The sequence below is a fragment of the Sander lucioperca genome, chromosome 2 (assembly GCF_008315115.2).
Source record: "Sander lucioperca isolate FBNREF2018 chromosome 2, SLUC_FBN_1.2, whole genome shotgun sequence".
NCBI classification, from domain to species: domain Eukaryota; kingdom Metazoa; phylum Chordata; class Actinopteri; order Perciformes; family Percidae; genus Sander; species Sander lucioperca.
In genome coordinates this window covers 287775-304834 of record NC_050174.1, presented here as the reverse complement: position 1 = coordinate 304834, position 17060 = coordinate 287775, and the positions used below count along the sequence as shown (strand labels likewise).

The window sequence follows — 17060 nt, the reverse complement described above, 5'->3', positions numbered from 1 at the left end:
CACCATCGATGACTAAATTAAAGGGGAGACATTTAAAGGAGTCTGCATTACAGCGATTTAGTACCCGTTTTGGTTTGAAAACTCCAGGGTTGCTTTGTAGTCTGGACGGGCACACGGGTCTTATCAGATAGTTAAAGGTATAGTAAGTGATGTTAATCCAAGACAGTTTTTGTCAAATTTCAGACTGATCTCATTAAGTGGCGTATGTATGACACAACAATTCGTATGCCATTTTGGCATGTTAAGACGCATAATTGCTTTTTAGCGTGTTTATCAACGCTGTTTGGCCTCCATTGACCTACATTACGTGTGAATTATCACCATAGCGAGTAGTTTGAAAGGAGGTTGGTCTAGATGGTGGATGGGTAAAACAGGACTTTCACCCAGGAGAGCTGGGATTTGAGTCACGCGTGTGGCATTTATCAACTTTTTTCAAAAATTTTTTTATATAAAGACGGTCACCGTCGTGTTTTTGTCGGGGTTTTTTTGTCGTTTTTTTGTGTTACTAAAGCCTTTCCCAGTGTTCTTTTCCTAAACATGCGTTCTCGCAATAGCACGGCACGTTCTCGCAATAGCATGGCACGTTCTCGCGTGTATGTTTACATCCGCTGTATACAGCGTAGACATACACGCGGATAGCTCAAAATGCGTACAGATAACACGCCATTTGGCTTTAGGAAAGTGGCGTGTATGTTTACGCAAAGTCATGATGCCACGTTGCAAATTTAGCGAATATCTCTTCACAGTCACCTAGCTCTCCGTTTTCTGTGTGCGCTGAAAAGAAATCCGGTGTTAATTAGGGCTGCACAATATATCGTTATTTTATCGTCATCGCAATATTAACTGGCGCAACAAACACATCGCGAAAGGCTGCGACATATCGCGGAAGACACGCAGAGATTTTTTGTGTTAGTTGAAAGAAATCATCAGTAGAAAACCGCAGTTTTAAATCTAACTGTCGTTGCTTTTTTATGGTGGGGCCTTTTATATTCAACTCAGTGTTCAATTTGTTCAATAAAAGTTGTTGGAAATTTTTTAATTGTATGTTCAAATTTTAATTCAACAAGCAATTGTTGCATTTTAGCAGAAGACAGAAAGCAGCAGAACTGAGTACAGTTAAATATCTGTTTATTTATCGCAAGTAGTATCGTTATCGCGATGTTCAACAACGTTATCGCATGTCGCATATTTTCCTCATGTGGTGCAGCCCTAGTGTTAATACACAGCCCTGGCTGTGTAAATGGAAGGGAGGCAGCATGGACGGAGATGAGTTCTGCTACTGGACCTAAAACTCTTGTGTGGACAGGGATCGTTTTTGTCTCAAGATGCCGCTTAGAAATGAAAACGTAGCAGTGTAGATATAGCCTTAACATATTCAACTAAACAGCCCCTCTGCCTCCATTCTGCTCACCATAAGCTGCTCCAGTTTCAGAACCTCTGTCTCGCAGTTCTTCGCCCTCTCCACGAATGCTTCGCTGAACTCGTTGAAGAGAACCAGGCAGGAGAGCTTCGGAGTCACACCTTTCTCCTTGTTCTCCAACAACGCTGCCGCCTTCTCCTCCCGGTCGCAGATCACCAGAGAGATCTCCGCTAAGAATGCCGCCGACATAAAGAGTTACCAAAACAACAGTAGTGTGTGTTAACTGCTGACAGGAATAGTTCACCAGAAAGACAGAGATCAGTAGTTTTCTACTCAGCCTCAGGCGTCTTTTTTTAAGCTTCCAGCATCTGTTTTACATTATAATCCTATGGAGTGAACTGCGTTTTTTTAAACGCCATCGGCAGCATTTTCGGCATTATTTTTCTCTCTCTCTCTGTTCTTTCTCTAGCTCGCTCCACCACTTTGTTTTATCTAACGTTAGCACCGCTCCACATATCGCTCTAGGATACTGTAGCAGTAGCTGTTGTTATAGCAACGAAAGACGCTCTCGGCTGCTTTTTGTAACCAAAACGCTGCCAGCTTCTTTTCTACTACAAAAGTGCCCTGGTCAACTTTTTCTTGTCAAAAAAGACGCCAAGTGTGAACATAGCCTTAGTTGTTAGTGCAGAGAAGACGCTCTCTTCAGTAATATAGTAATAAAATATTCAAAAACCAAATTCAAAACCAAACATTTCTTAAACTCCTCTAGTTTAAAAATCCAACATCAAACATCAAACCAGTGGTGGAAAGTCAAGTAAGTACATTTACTCGAGTATTATACTTGTTTCGCCATTTTCTACTCCACTACACTTACATGACTTTGCAGATGAAGATTGTTCTGCTGTTCTGTTCATGCTGTCTCCTTTTTATACTCATGATTATATTATAACTAAAAAACTAAAACTAAAATGAACTGATGTTCATTTTTATTAGTTTATTAACCTGGAAATATAGTTTCAGTTTAGTTTTTCTTGAAGGTTTTAGTTTCTATTTAGTTTCAGTTCACTTAAAAAAACATCTTATTTTAGTTTTCATTTTAGTTTACTATAAAAACCTTGTCCTGCACATGTTTTGCATGACTCTCAGTCTCCAAAAACTATCTTCTGGGAGATGAGTTACTGTGTGTTGCTTAGGGCCGGGTATCGTTCAAAAATGTTCTATACCGGTACCGATACCAATACCGGGACTTCGATACCAGTTCTTATACTATGCTTTTTTTCGATACCAATTTTATAAAACAAAACAAAATTATGGCTCTAATCTTTTTTAGTAATTTTTTTCAGCTCCTACTACGTGAGCCCCGTCTCTGTGCGTAACGTTTTTAAAAGTTTTTCCTGCGTGTCTCTAGGACGTGTAACGTTAGACAGCCAATCACAAACCTTTTTAGATCTTGGTAGAAGCATGCTGCGTGCTTATTGGCTCACTGACGCTGATGAGATTTCCTCCTTAGGTATTGAAATTGGGTATTGATCGACGAGGCGTTTTTCAATACTCGATACTTTAGAGGCAATTCGGTCAGTGCCTAAACAAGTATTGAATTCAGTACCCACCCCTAGTGGTGCTCACCACTATGGTCTGATGGTTTGATTTGATTTGATATGGGAGGCTGGCAGACAGGCCATTAAATAATAATGACAAAGCATACATTTTTTTGGTGAACTATTCCTTTAAATAAAGATAAAATCCCATTAACAATGATCAAAATCTTTGTGTTGTTTCTCCGTGCAGGTTGTTCTCACCCAGGTTGAGTATGTGGACCATGGCCTCCAGGCCCAGAGTGTCGTACAGAGGCACCACGGCCATGGAGAAGGTGTAGCATGCCAGCTCCGAGATGATCCACTGTGAGCAGCAGAGGGAGACAACGCAGCACGGTTAACACTCACTCCCAGCCTCCACACACTGCTGAGCACTAGTTGAGTTAGACATCTAAACTTTAAAGGGTAACTACCGTGTTTTTTCAACCTGGACCCTATTTTCCTATGTTTTTGTGTATTTACGGTCACAAAAGTGCTTGTTTTGCCACTGACAGGTTCAGATTAATATTCTAAGTGTCTGACAACATTATGGAAATGATTTCTAAGGAGGTCATATAATAATTCTAAATAAATAAAAAATAAAACCTTAAAGAAAAACTAAACTGAAACTATGTTGTCAGGTTGAAGAACTAATAAAAATGTAATCAAAATGAACATTCATTTCAGTTTCTATCTGTAATATGACGGCGCTGTGCTGTAATTGCTTCACATCAAACACTAAAGTAGCTTAAAGATGAATAATGAATAATGAATAATTAAACATCATGGTTATTCTCCAACCATTTAGGAACTAAAACTAAATGTTTCAAAATGTTTCTGAAAAACTAGAAAAACACACTGAAAACTAAAAGTAAAATGAAATCCAAAAGTCAAAACTAAAATGAAATTGAAAGTAATTGAAAATTCAAACCTTATATAACCTTGGTTATGAAATCATAATGCATTTTATATTTACAAAAAGCACTCAAGTGTGTAGATTGGTCTGATGAGGGCTTACAGGCTCTGGTGGAGCAGAAAATTATCTTTCACTTTCAGACTGGCCTTGACTGACAGATACAGATACAGATACATATACACATATATTAAAAGAATGAGTTTGGGAGCAGGCATACTGCATTATGAATGGCCCTGGAGACCCACATTCCCCAGCAGCACTCTGCTCTCAATATGAATTAAGGCAAACACTCTAAAGAGCGACAAAAACTAATTTAATTTAAAAAAATCATAGAAGAAATCCTGGTACGAGTTAAGAGGAGCAAACCTCTGTGCAGATGTGTGTGTGAGAATATATTAAGTTCTACGCAGGTGAAATACAAATTTGAGCTGTTTAGAGGTTCATGGATCAAATGAGGCTGCAACTAACGATTATTTTCATAGAAGATTAATCTGCCGATTATTTTCTCGATTAATCGGTTAGTTGTTTGGTCTAAAAAATGTCAGAAAATGGTTTTAAAAGAAAAGAAGTGGATCAGTGTTTCCCAAAGCCCAAGATGATGTCCTCAAATGTCTCGTTTTGTCCAAACTCAAAGATATTCAGTTTACTGTCACAGAGGAGAGAAGAAACTAGAACATATTCATATTTAACAAGCTGACATCAGAGAAGTTTTACCTTTTTTCTTAAAAAATGTATCAAACCGATTAATCGATTATGAAAATAATTGGTTATCTAAGCAACGCTAAAGCTCACAGATTATTAAGGCTGGGCAATATATTGATATATGAGACTACATATCGTCTTACACTAATGGACGTGGACATTTTTGGACTGGTTTTAAAGACTTATAGTAAAGTGATGTCATTTTCTAAACTTACAGACGGTTCTAGCCATCATCTTATGTGTTCTTGGTGTTATTTGCTTTTACCCACTTAGTCATTATAGCCACATTACTGATGATTATTCATCAAAAATCTCATTGTGTAAATATTTAGTGAAAGCACCAGTAGTCAACCCGACAATATTGCTGTAATATGGACATCGATGCCCCAGCTCTACAGGTGATCATCCAGAGAGGGAACAAATAACACAAACGCTCGCTACAAAACCAGCGATGAGTCGAGGGTCATACCTCGGGTCTGTTCTGTGCAAATATCCCGACAAACTGTTGCGGGTTGGGCTGGCAGCCTTTGGCTAACAGCCCCGAGCCCAGCACCTGCGCCCGCTCAGCCACCTGAAGAATAAGAAAAACACTCAGCAAACAGCAAAGAGTTAAAGAACAATTCCGGCGCAAAATGAACCTAGGGGTTAATAACTCATGTGTACCGAGTCGACCGTTCTCTGGGATTTGTTTTCATGCTAATCGAATATGACCAGTTTTAGCACAAACCGCTAATTAGCTTATAACTCTAGTCGTCAGGGCACGGGTAAAGTAAAAAGAAATCACTATTTCTATACCACTGACAAGGCTCAAAATAGCACCACACTTCCACGGTAGCATAATGACGGTTGAACGACAAACGCCGTGTAACCAGTAACCAGTAACATAGCTCAATCACAGCGTTCGTCGTTGGACTGGTCGGGACTGTTTTCCCAAGATGGCGCCTGCCTGTATAGTGAACGGTACTGTCTTTATAATCTATCTTTTTAATAAACTGTCTGTATACTTACAAAGTTCTCAATGCTTTGGTTTACATGTAGGGACCCTCATTATGCTACCGTGGAAGTGTGGTGCTATTTTACCCGTGCCCCGACGACTAGCGTTATAAGCTAATTAGCGGTTTGCGCTTAAACTGGTCACATTCAATTAGCATGAAAACATATCCCAGAGGACGGTCAACTCGGTACCCATGTGTTATCAACCCCTAGGTTCATTATGCGCCAGATTTGTCCTTTAACATGTTACACAGAAGTGCTGCGATGACCGGAGTACTGAAAACATGTCCCACCTCAGTGTAGGAGATCCACTGGTAGGGCTGGCCCGGCTGTCTGAAGCCCAGACACGGCTCGCTTCCTAAAGTGCATGAGACAGATGTGTCACTTCAGTTCAAACATATGCAATATTAATAGTGTGCTGTCTGTTGATAGGTTACTTTTTTTTACTTGAATTAGGGACTTTATATCTTGAATATTGTCGCTGTCGGGCAAAAACTTTGTATGTCCAAGACCAAGACTTGTGCTTTTCAGGGAATAAAAAAAAAAAGGCTAATTTGAAAACATTTTGTTCGGCAGAGTCAGATCGCCTCGTCACCGTTTTAAATATTTGGAAAACCCACAGACAGACGTAAAGGGTGATCAATAGCTTTGATTTATGAAAAGAAAGGAAAATGTCAAAATATGGAAGAACAAGGGGTTCTGCCCGACAGCGACAAAGTTCTGCTTATGACCCATATCAGTCAAGATTTAAAACAACTTGCTATCTTACTGCTACAGTTGAGTGGAATTACATTGTGATGAATAACTGTAGCTATTACACCACAGTTTGGTTCAACGGATAAAGGATAAAGCCTGACATCCTGATGTCAGGTTTTGTCCCTCACCCTCCGCTCTCTGTGTGTTGCCGTTCTCAAAATCCCTTCGCTTCGTAAACAACAAACTCTGAGCTAGCAAGCTACACACAACGTTTTAAGGAAAATTTGGATCGTGCAACAAGGGAGACCTGCTTGGTTCTTTCGGGGAATGATTGTAAAGATTTACAAAGAATATATTTACAGCATCTCCTCTCGAACTGGGACGTTTTGGGACCGATTGGTGGGATTGCTGTGGTACATGTGTACACATGGTGATACACTGGTAAGATCTAATGAGGTATAACCATGTATCAGCTAATTTAAAGAGCTCACGTTACTGTATTGTGTCAACAGTTAACTTCATTTAATATTGTATGTGGCGTTTTCTTTTGCGGGATGCAAATGTTCCACCAAAACAAGTTCTTTCTGGCTGCTGAGATATTCATTCTTTTGTCACTTCTTTGATATGGTTTCTAACCCTAACCCAAATTTAGGATCAAGTTAAATAAAATGTGTTGTGAATGCGTCAGCACCTGCGATCCTCAGGCCTCTCTGGAACATGTCAAAGACCGTCCTGGTGTCATCGTAGTAAAACTCCAGCAGTGTGTCGTCTTTAAGAAGAGCCGATCGCCTGCAGCTGGGATCTCCCTACAACAAACACCGCCATTAAACACTTTAAAGGGTAACTTTGTTTTGTTTGTTTTTTTCAACCTGGACCCTATTGTCCCATGCATTGGTGTCTAGGTGACTAATGTGAACAAAAATCGTTGAAGTTGGTCCAGTATTGAGCGAGAACGCTGGAACTGGTAGCTGTAATGTAACCATATAGGACAAATGCACACCTTCAGTTTCCGTCCACTAGATTATTATTCTAAGTGTCTGACAACATTATGGAAAGGATCCCTACAGAGATAGACCTTTTTGTTAAAGAGTTAAAGAGTTAGTAAAGAGTAACAGCTCCAAAATGGCCGTCGCCAAACCCACCAGACTCCATTTAAATAATCACTACTTTTAGCGTGTACAGAGCCAGCATACATTCACATGTAAATGGGTGAATTAAGGGTTTATTTCAACCAAACCAGAGTGGTGATTGTTGGAACAGTGGAAAGACGAACCAAGATGGCTTTTGATATTTGGATTTTGTTTCTGTCGAATGATTTCTGTTACGATGATAAACTTACTTTTTATTTAAATGGATTTAATTTTTGTTTAACATGAAACAGCCCCAAAATCACTACGATACTTAGAATAATAATCGGGTCTGTCAGTGGCAAAAACAGAACTTTTAGTGGACGCAAACTGACAGTGTGCATTTGTCCTTTAGGTTACATTGCAGCCCGGTTCGCACCTACCGGTTACAGCGTTCTCGCTCAATACTGGACCAACTTCAATGATTTTTGTTCACATAAGTCACTTAGACACAAAGACATGGGAAAATAGGGTCCAGGTTGAAAAAAACAAACGAAATTACACTTTAATACACTCCTACCATGACGACGTATGCCATTTACATGAATGACGATGCCAACAGTGGCGACTCACATTCACAGCGACAGACTGGGCTTGTAGATCACAGGGAGGACGCATGGGTCGAGGACGGGTCACCAGCCAGTACGCGGTGAGAGACGCCAGGGCTCCGAGACCCAGCAGAGAGGCGGAGGACAGGGAGCAGGACGGCAGAAGACTCCAGAAGTCCTGCGATTCAGAAGCTTTGAGTCCAGCGCTTGAGCGAAGTGACTGTAACCAGTCCTGGAAATGCATAGCTGAGAGAGGAGGAGGACAGAAACCAAGGAAGAAAGAAACAGTGAAACAGAAGATGCTGCTTTTTCATCACAAACGTATCATCGTGCTGCAATTTGAAAAATGCAGAAGGCAGCACAATAGCAAATTGAATCAGCCTGCCTTTCTGTAACTCCCTTTTTATTATGTTTTCTGTTTTCTTGTCATGTTCATTATGTTTTTTCTTTTTCAGATGAAGTAAATCTACGACAGTATACCTCCTCAACTTTATAAACCCAGTCTATTTTTTACTATCTTCAAGATTCAGTGTGTCCTTTAACATCACTTTTAAACCTTAAATGTAATTTCCTGCTAATTAGAAAGAAATTGTTTTGTAATTTAAAAAGAATATTGGGCCTCATTCACCAACCGTTCTTACGAAGAAATGTGTTCTTAAACCCCACTTACGCACTTTTTACGAAGATTCTGAGATTCACTAATGTTTTCTTATCTTGGATTTGTTCTTAGCTAAGAACAACATCTATGAACATTCAAGAGCACTCTTACGCACATTTGAGTGATGACAATTTGCTCCAAATAATTGGTTACTGCATTTTATTTAATTCTACAGTCGTTTACAATGATAGTATTGTACTGTAATGTATTTCTGATCATTTGTTGAAAAAAAAAATCATAGTATGCAAAGAAACACTAACAGTGCAATTTACATCAGCAATTAAACTGATTAAATCCTGCGTTATTTGGTGATTGATCGCACTAGTTATAGGGCCAAAATGCAGTGGTGGAATGTAACGAAGTACAAACACTTCGTTACTGTACTTAAGTGCATTTTTCACGTATCTGTACTTTACTTAAGTAGAATCAATAGTGCATACTTTTGACTTTTACTTTGTTACATTTTGCAGCAATTATCTATACTTTCTACTCCACTACATTTCTACAACGTTCCGTTACATTTTCGTTTTTCCCCCTGCCAAAATGTCTTCCTGACCGTCACCGTTTCTCTCACCAGTGAAGTTTGGTTGCCATATGATATATATGTGGGCACCGCCGATCCTTCATCGGCTTCCAAGCCGGCTCCGGTGCTCCAGAGCCCGGGCGCAGCGCCGCTGACCCTCGGTAATACAGCCTCCGGTAAAAGTGAAAATGTTTGTTTTCTATTATTCCCGTTTTTAAATCATGGTTGCCATCCATTTCTCTCTACAGCGTCGTTTACTCCTCAGCCAGGCAGCGTAAGACGCGTTCATATCTTATTTATTTGGCTGGACCTCTTCACATCTCCCCATTTTCACTGCTTCACACACTTTATTTGCTTACTTGCATGGTTAAAGAAAATAAAACCGTCTTAAAATACATCCAGGAATAAAACCAACCGCATTCCGATTCTAACAACATATTTCTGTTTTATGCTGGTTAGGATAGGAACTTCTTTTAAAAGCCAGGCCTTGTTTGTGGTAGTGGACATCTTCTACTTTTACTAAAGTAAATATGTCTCTGGTTATTTGGTTATTATTATTTGTACTTTTACTAAAGTACTGAGATTCAGTACTCCCTCCACCACTGCAATGTACAAGTCATCTGCGACTCCGACAACCATCTCTTGAACGCTTCCCAGGAGGTGCACGGGAAGTGTCATGTCCTTATATGGGAATTTGCGGGGCGTTTTCTTATGCTAATTAGGAACAACTGGCGATCGCTTTCAATTACGAAGACGTGGGATTCATAAATCCTAAGAACACAGGTGCGAACAATTCTGTTGTTGAAGAACACGTCATGAATCCAACGTAGACTTTTCTTAGGGACTTTTTTAAGAACATATAAGAGAAAACTTAGGAAGATATTGGTGAATGAGGCCCATTGTTTTATTGTCACATGCAATTGTAAACAGCACAACATAGTGAAACTTGACCTCTGCTTTAATCCGACCTAAGAATTAGGAGCAGTGGGAGCAACTTGGGATCGCTCAGGGACACTTCAACATGCGGACAGGAGAAGCCGGGGATCAAACCCCCAACCTCGTGGTTAAAAGGACTAGCACTTTACCTCCTGAGCAACAGCCTAAAATGTTCCCTGACCGGGTATCCAATCCTTGTTGTGGCAGTGAGAGCGCCGAATCCTAACCACTGGGACTGATATGTGTACTGTGCTTACGTTTTCTATTTTCCAGTAAGCCAATAAGCGTATATAGCGTATTAACGTATTAAGCGTATGCGTAATAGCATGCTTCTACCAAAATCTAATAATGTCTGTGATTGGCTAACGTTACACAGCGTCGAGGCACGCAGGAAAAACTCTACATTACACAGAAATGGCTCACATAGTAGGAGCTAGAAAATAAATAAAAAGATTTGTGTCGTAATGTGTAATGTTGCAATTTCTTTTTGTTAAAATGGATTTTTGTAGACTGGGAAAACCCTGACGAACTTCCAGCAAATTTGAGATTTGCTCTGCAAGTCAGTCTGGCCAAGAGCCCATTCAAGCCCATTTCCAATTTTTCCAAATTGAGGCACCAATCACAACCGTTGAGGACTTTAATTTCAATTCAATTCAATTCAATTTTATTTATAGTATCAAATCATAACAAGAGATATCTCGAGACACTTTACAGATAGAGTAGGTCTAGACCAAACTCTGTACTTTACGAAGCCCCAACTATTACAGTGGTTGCCTCAAGAGCAAGCATTAGCAGTAGCTATTGCGACAGTGGCAAGGAAAAACTCCCTTTTTTTGTTAGGAAGAAACCTCGGACAGACCCAGACTCTTGGTAGGCGGTGTCTGACGGCACCACTTTACACGATGACGATAGCGCAGCGACAGCAAGCAGCTTTTTGTTTACATTCAACTTGACGGCCACCGAAGAGCAGCAACCCGTTGATGCCGCTGTCGCTGCTACGTCACCCGGCTCGTTGGTCTGATTGGTTGAAGGACTATCCAATGCACCCAGAGGGATTTGAGCGGCGTCCATTGGTGACGCCCCTTTGGAAATGGGCTGTGAATGAACCTTCCCCAGACCCACTCTCAGTTACAACTGAGAAAGGTCTGGTGTCAACCAAGCTAGGATTGTTATGAAATTGGCATCGGAAAAAGTATTGTTTAGGAACCAGTATCAAAGTCACGGTATTGGTATCGGTACCGTTATCGAAACATTTTGAACAATACCCAGCCCTAGTTATGAGCTCTGCTCCTGGCCGGAGGAGGAGCCACTGCTGTCGGACGCGGTGCTCTCAGCCCCCCCGCCGGAGCTCCGACTGCAGGTCGAAGGTGGCAGCCAAGCCGCTGTCCTCAGCGGGCTGTGCTGCCGTCTGATATAATGGCATCATTAATCAATTAAGATTCATAGCAGCTTAAAAACTCCTCATAATCACGTTAAATAGTAGCCCAATTTCTTGTTTTGGTACAGTTGGTTTTTAAGTGGTCTGATGTGATGTGAAAGCCCTCTACACTTCATTATATTCTGTTATATTTTAATATTTTGAATTCTGAAGTTTGTGTTTTCCCAGGGTGCGAACTACGGGGGAGCTAGGGGGAGCTCAGCTCCCCTTAATAAGACATGGGCTCCCCTGAAAACGGGATTTGTGAAATTTTAGGGGGGTTCCCTAAAAATATTAACTGTGTCATTTTGACATGCAATTTCAGTTTTGCGTAATGTGATCATCTTGGATTGTTATGTGTAAAATTGCAAAAATACAATTGATGGTGATTTAAACCTAATTCACTAAAGATAACTATACGTGCTATTCTTGTCATGAGCATCAAGGCGTGGCGGCACAAATTCAACTCATGTTAAGTACATGTTAACTCAAAGATTCGTAGAAAAAATATAAACGTTGGAGGCCATTAACTGGCGCGCAAAGTCCTTGAAATCCATTCTGCAGTTAGCATCGTATAGCCATGGCAAAAAGAAAACAAGGCAGTTTAATTGGTTTTGGTTTTACTAAGAAATTGTGTAGCGATGACGTTAATAGCACGACCGATTCACCTGCTGCAAGCCCTGTTAGCACACCTCCCGCCGGGAGAAGAAATAATGTCCTCTCTGGCTGAAGGTGGTGGTGGTAACAGCTCGTCAGAGGCCGGTCACCATCCTAACCCCTCTTGCTCCTCTCTCCTGTTAAATTGGAACAGCCAGCAGTGGAGAGACTGGAAGAGCCGATATACATGGCTGTTTGTTAACCCTTGTGTTGTCTTTAACCCTTGAGAGAGATTATCTATTGATTGATGGAATAGCGGACAGCATAACGCCTTTGCATCTTGAGCAAAGTCACACTTGGCCATTGGCTGCATCCTTTGTTTTCAGGCTGGAGGCAATTCCAGGTGCAACTCCCAATACACTTTTGTTTGCAGAGTAAAGTTGAAGCTCAAATGGAACATGTTAGAGACGGTTTCCCCTGCAGGGAGATCACAAACTAAAACCTAAGTGTTGCTCCTCCAAAAGGCCTCAGGCAATAATGTAACTACAGTCTGCACACACTGTGGACACACAGCACTTTGTTAAAATGCTAACACACTGCTGGCAAAACGGTTAAGGCAGTGGTGCAGTCTACGTGATACGCAGGTATACGCAGTATACCCACTAAGAAATCTCCAGGATTTCCATATACCCACTTAAAAATGTATAATGATACGCAACATATAACTAACTAACTAACATTTAACTTCAGATATTTGTATTCACAAATACGGGGTCGAGTAATGTGACAGCAAACTAAGCTAACACTGCAGAACGTGCAGAGAGACTTCTCTCATCTTTCATCGACCCGCTCCTAACTGAGCGCAGTCCGTAGTGTGTGCGTAGCGACCGGACCCAAATGCTCCGCCTACACTAATGCCAGTATCCTCCCTTCACCACACATTTAAGACAAATATAAGTAGCCTATTTTATTTTGTCCTCGTTGCTTTGGGGTCAACTTTTGGCCCATTCTGAGCCAGGAAAAATAAATGTGGTACAATATACCCACTACAATACATAAGACTACACCACTGGGTTAAGGATGGGAGCTTAGGGTGCGTCGCTTAGGCCTAATTGAACGGAGGAATTATGGTATTCTTCGGTAGCCTGAGTAACTTTAGCCGTTGTTGAAATCTCAACGACAGCCTGATGCTTTGTCTATAGACTAGTTGTGGTGCTTGTTTGCTGTTTGTCCTATCAATTCCTGTCGATAAAGTATAATAGGGTAAATCCTGTATAGTGCATACACTTGTAGCTGTTATGTATCTTTGTAAGTCATTGTAAGTCGCAAGCGCACGAAAAGTGGGCTCCCCCAAAGGCGACAGTATAGTTCGAACACGGTGTTTTCCTACACATTCTATATAAATACATTGCATCAAAAATGTTTTTAGAATGCAGGAAATGAAGTGTTTGACACTCACAATGTCCTGGGGGGAGATCCATAGACCCTCTGCTATGAGCCAAAAAAACCTGTAGGCTACTTAAGATGACAGACACACATTAAATGCACCCCAGGTCTTTTAAAGAATTTGGAAACACACAGCAAGAAATATCCAGAAATGTTAAGGTCTCTGCACCATGAATTCTACAAATACTACAGTAGGGAAAAGGCCTCATGAGATCAATATAAGTTAAAGCTTCAGTTGATCAAATAAGACACAATAATGCATCTTAGAATCTTATCTGGAGGCATCAGTGTAAAGGGACACGTCATCAAATGTCTTTTGAATGCAGCATTAAGCTACTAAGAACTGTGCCTGCATGTTCTGGATCATTCAAAAACTAAACTGAATTCTTTAAAACTTGATGCAACAGTTTGTCAACAGGTTCATCCATCTCCACAGTGCTCCGGCGACAACAAAGGCCTATTCTCTGTGTCAGGAAAAACCCCTGCCACCCCCCACAGTAAACACTACCATCTATCTTAAACACAGAATGCAACAAAACCTAAACGAGAGGGTTATTAAAACCAACACTCGCCCTTCTGAAACTGTTTAAATTCCAGTCTGAAGGGGCTGGTTAAAAGGCTGAACCAAACTGGGCCGCAGGCTTGGCACCGCTCAGAGAGAAAAAACAAGAAGAAAAGCTGTAGACGGGGGTGGGGGGGAGGGAAGTGGAGAGACACCAGGAAGTAATAACGATTGGTTTAACAGAAAGAGGCGCCGAGGTTACTCTCAGTCATGTTGTGCCACTCTTTGATTCAGCAGAACAGAGCGACTCGGGGTGCAGACGGTAGCGAGGGGCCGGTGCTGAGAGGTGGGGGGGGGGAGGGCCGCCTAAGTTCCCCCCCACCCCCCCTTGATACAATAGACTTTATTGAATGCAGTCCTTTCAGTGCAAAACATCAGTAAAAATGCAAAGCAGGTAAATAAATTATATATATATATATATATATATATATATATATATATATATATATATATATATATATATAAATAAAAGAGTCTATAAAAATATATAAAGAGGTAGTTTATTTGTTATACAGGAACATTTTCAAAGGAAAAATTTGCACATCCATACAATTCTTCTGTGCAGGTGCGTATAGGACAAAAACAAGACTTGAAGAAAGAAAATCCCACACACTGCTCTTGCTGCAGCATCACCATTTATTAAAGAATGGAAAGTTAAAACCCAAAACACAGACGCAGAGCACACAAACAAGACATTCACTGCATGATTCATCCTTCTGCTGCCAGGCACTTTGTTCATATCGAAACTGAATTAAAGAGGGGGAAAGGGAACTTGAGACTAATCTTAAGCTCCAACACAAACTTCAAAAACTGCTCATTTCACCTTCTCTAACAAACCACGTCATCTTCCGCCAGGCAAGGACGTCACCTCACTGAATAAGTCTCTGCTTTCCCACACCCCCTCCTTCCTGTACACCCCTCAACCTCTCACCCACTTTCTCCCCCGGTGCCCAATAGGAGCGGGGATAAAGAGTGACATCAAACTCTTCCCTTCCTATCCTACCAGGCTGCCCCTTCCCTGCACGGGAAAAGTGATGCCACACTCGTCCGCAGAGCAGAGTACCAGCAGGGTAATATAGTAATAATAATAATAATAATAATAATAATAATAATGCCTTAAAAAAAGTACTACTTATTTTCTTCGTCCATTAATCTGTCGATTATTTTCTTGATGAATGGATTAGTTGTTTGGTTTATGAAATGGTAAAAATGTGGATCAGTGTTTCCCAAAGCCCAAGATGACGTCCTCAAGTGTCTTCTTTTGTCCACAACTCAAATATATTCAGTTTCCTGTCACAGAGGAGAGAAGAGACTAGAACATATTCACATTTAACAAGCTGGAAACAGAGAAGTTTTACTTTTTTTCATAAAAATATGACTCAAAGCGATTATCAAAATAGTTGCTGATTCATTTAAGTTGACATCTGATCTATTAAATCAGTTAATTGTTGCAGCTCTCCTATATTTTTTTCTTGTCTTTTCGTAGGATTAAATAAATCCTGTGACGTCATAAAAAAATGTGTTGTGTGTGTGTGTAACGTTACAATTTACTCCATTTGGATGTTATACGACAGTATATTTATTTTGTATTTTCAGTTTTGCAGCATAAGATCTCTTAATGTGACAAATATTTGATTTATTTGTTATTAGAGTACCAACAGAGCCCAAAAAAGCTACTGAGCATTAAATACCAACGTGAGTACTATAGGTAATGTTAATTGGTAAATAATTATTTTTCTCTGGCTTAAAATCCGTTCTGATTTGGGGGCCTGGGTAGCTCACTTGGTAGAGTACACACCCATATACAGAGGCTCAGTCCTCGACACAGCGGCCGTGGGTTCAGTTCCAACCTGCGACCCTTGCTGCATGTCATTCCGCCCATCTCTCCCCTTTCAGGTCTACGCTGTCCTGTCAATAATAAAGGCCTAAAAAAGCCACACAAAAATAATCTGTACTGATTTTCCATAATACGGCCGTGAAGTTGGCATTACATTTCATCCTAGAAAGGTAGAATTGAAAAGGTCTAACTTGGAGAATCCCGGGGATCATTTTATCTGAATTAAACCCCCTCAGTTGCCACTTCACACCTGCTGGAGCAACATAGCAGCCGGTGTCCCCCTCGAGTCATTTCTCTAGGTAAATAAATGAGAAACAAAAAAGGGCTTCATGAAAATGACTGCTGTGACGAGAGCTTCCTGCAGCCCCTTCTGTCTCTCTGCGTTGCTCCCTCCTCCCATTCATCAGGGCTATTGTCAGACAGACAGAGACCATTGTGCGCCCGGCTTTTTATGGTAAACAACACACACACACACACACACACACACACACACACACACACACACACACACGTGAAAATAAACTGAAGGAATACAAATGCACCTTCACATCCCGTGTTAGTCCCTGCTGGGGGAGAAGAACCTGAAGGTTTGGGTGGTTCACACCTGAATTTATACTCAGGAACTGATTACATAGCAAGGCATTATTTTCTAGAGCTGCAAAGATTAATCGATTAGTTGTCAACTTTTGAATTAATCAACTACTGTATTTTGATAATCGATTAATCTATTAGTCATTTTTTCATGAAGTATACTGAAGTAAACATTCTCTGATTCCAGCTTCCTTAATGTGAATGTTTTCTAGTTTCTTCTCTCCTCTGTGACAGTAAACTGAATATCTTTGAGTTGTGGACAAAACAAGACATCTGAGGACGTCATCTTGGTCTTTGGGAAACACCGACCCACATTTTGCACCATTTTCTGACATTTTATTACGGTGGCCGACAGAGGCAGACGCCCTGCAACTTAAGAAAACACACACAAACAGACAAAACAAGTAAATTAAGAAAACAACTTCATTAATTTGACAACACATGCGCAGCATTCAGCAAACGCACTGCAAATACACACAACACAACCAAATACATAGACGTGCTGCACATATGAAACGATGCAAAAAGAAAAGCACACAAAAGAGAGAAACCCCGAAAACAAATGCAACAGGGTTTG

General features: G+C 40.7%; 1 protein-coding gene and 1 long non-coding RNA gene across 4 annotated transcripts in view; one reads left to right on the top strand and one right to left on the bottom strand.

Annotated features, from left to right (window-relative positions):
* Positions 1-17060, bottom strand: part of acsl2 (acyl-CoA synthetase long chain family member 2) — a 47074-nt gene that overhangs the window by 19810 nt on the left and 10204 nt on the right. For both annotated transcript variants that reach the window (XM_035998910.1, XM_031305082.2), the window contains exons 2-7: positions 7942-8162; positions 6933-7047; positions 5839-5903; positions 5022-5123; positions 3160-3259; positions 1412-1590 (exon numbers count right to left, since the gene is read on the bottom strand). In XM_035998910.1, the coding sequence (XP_035854803.1) occupies positions 1412-1590; positions 3160-3259; positions 5022-5123; positions 5839-5903; positions 6933-7047; positions 7942-8160 (780 nt within the window). In that variant the 5' untranslated portion in view covers positions 8161-8162. The remainder of the gene's footprint in view (positions 1-1411; positions 1591-3159; positions 3260-5021; positions 5124-5838; positions 5904-6932; positions 7048-7941; positions 8163-17060) is intronic.
* Positions 736-16490, top strand: LOC116053941. Of its 2 annotated transcripts, none has more exons than XR_004896702.1 (3): positions 736-974; positions 6416-6420; positions 16480-16490. It is a non-coding gene; the product is annotated as an uncharacterized LOC116053941 (long non-coding RNA). The 2 variants fall into 2 exon arrangements; XR_004105964.2 differs by lacking the exon at positions 6416-6420 and adding an exon at positions 3429-3433.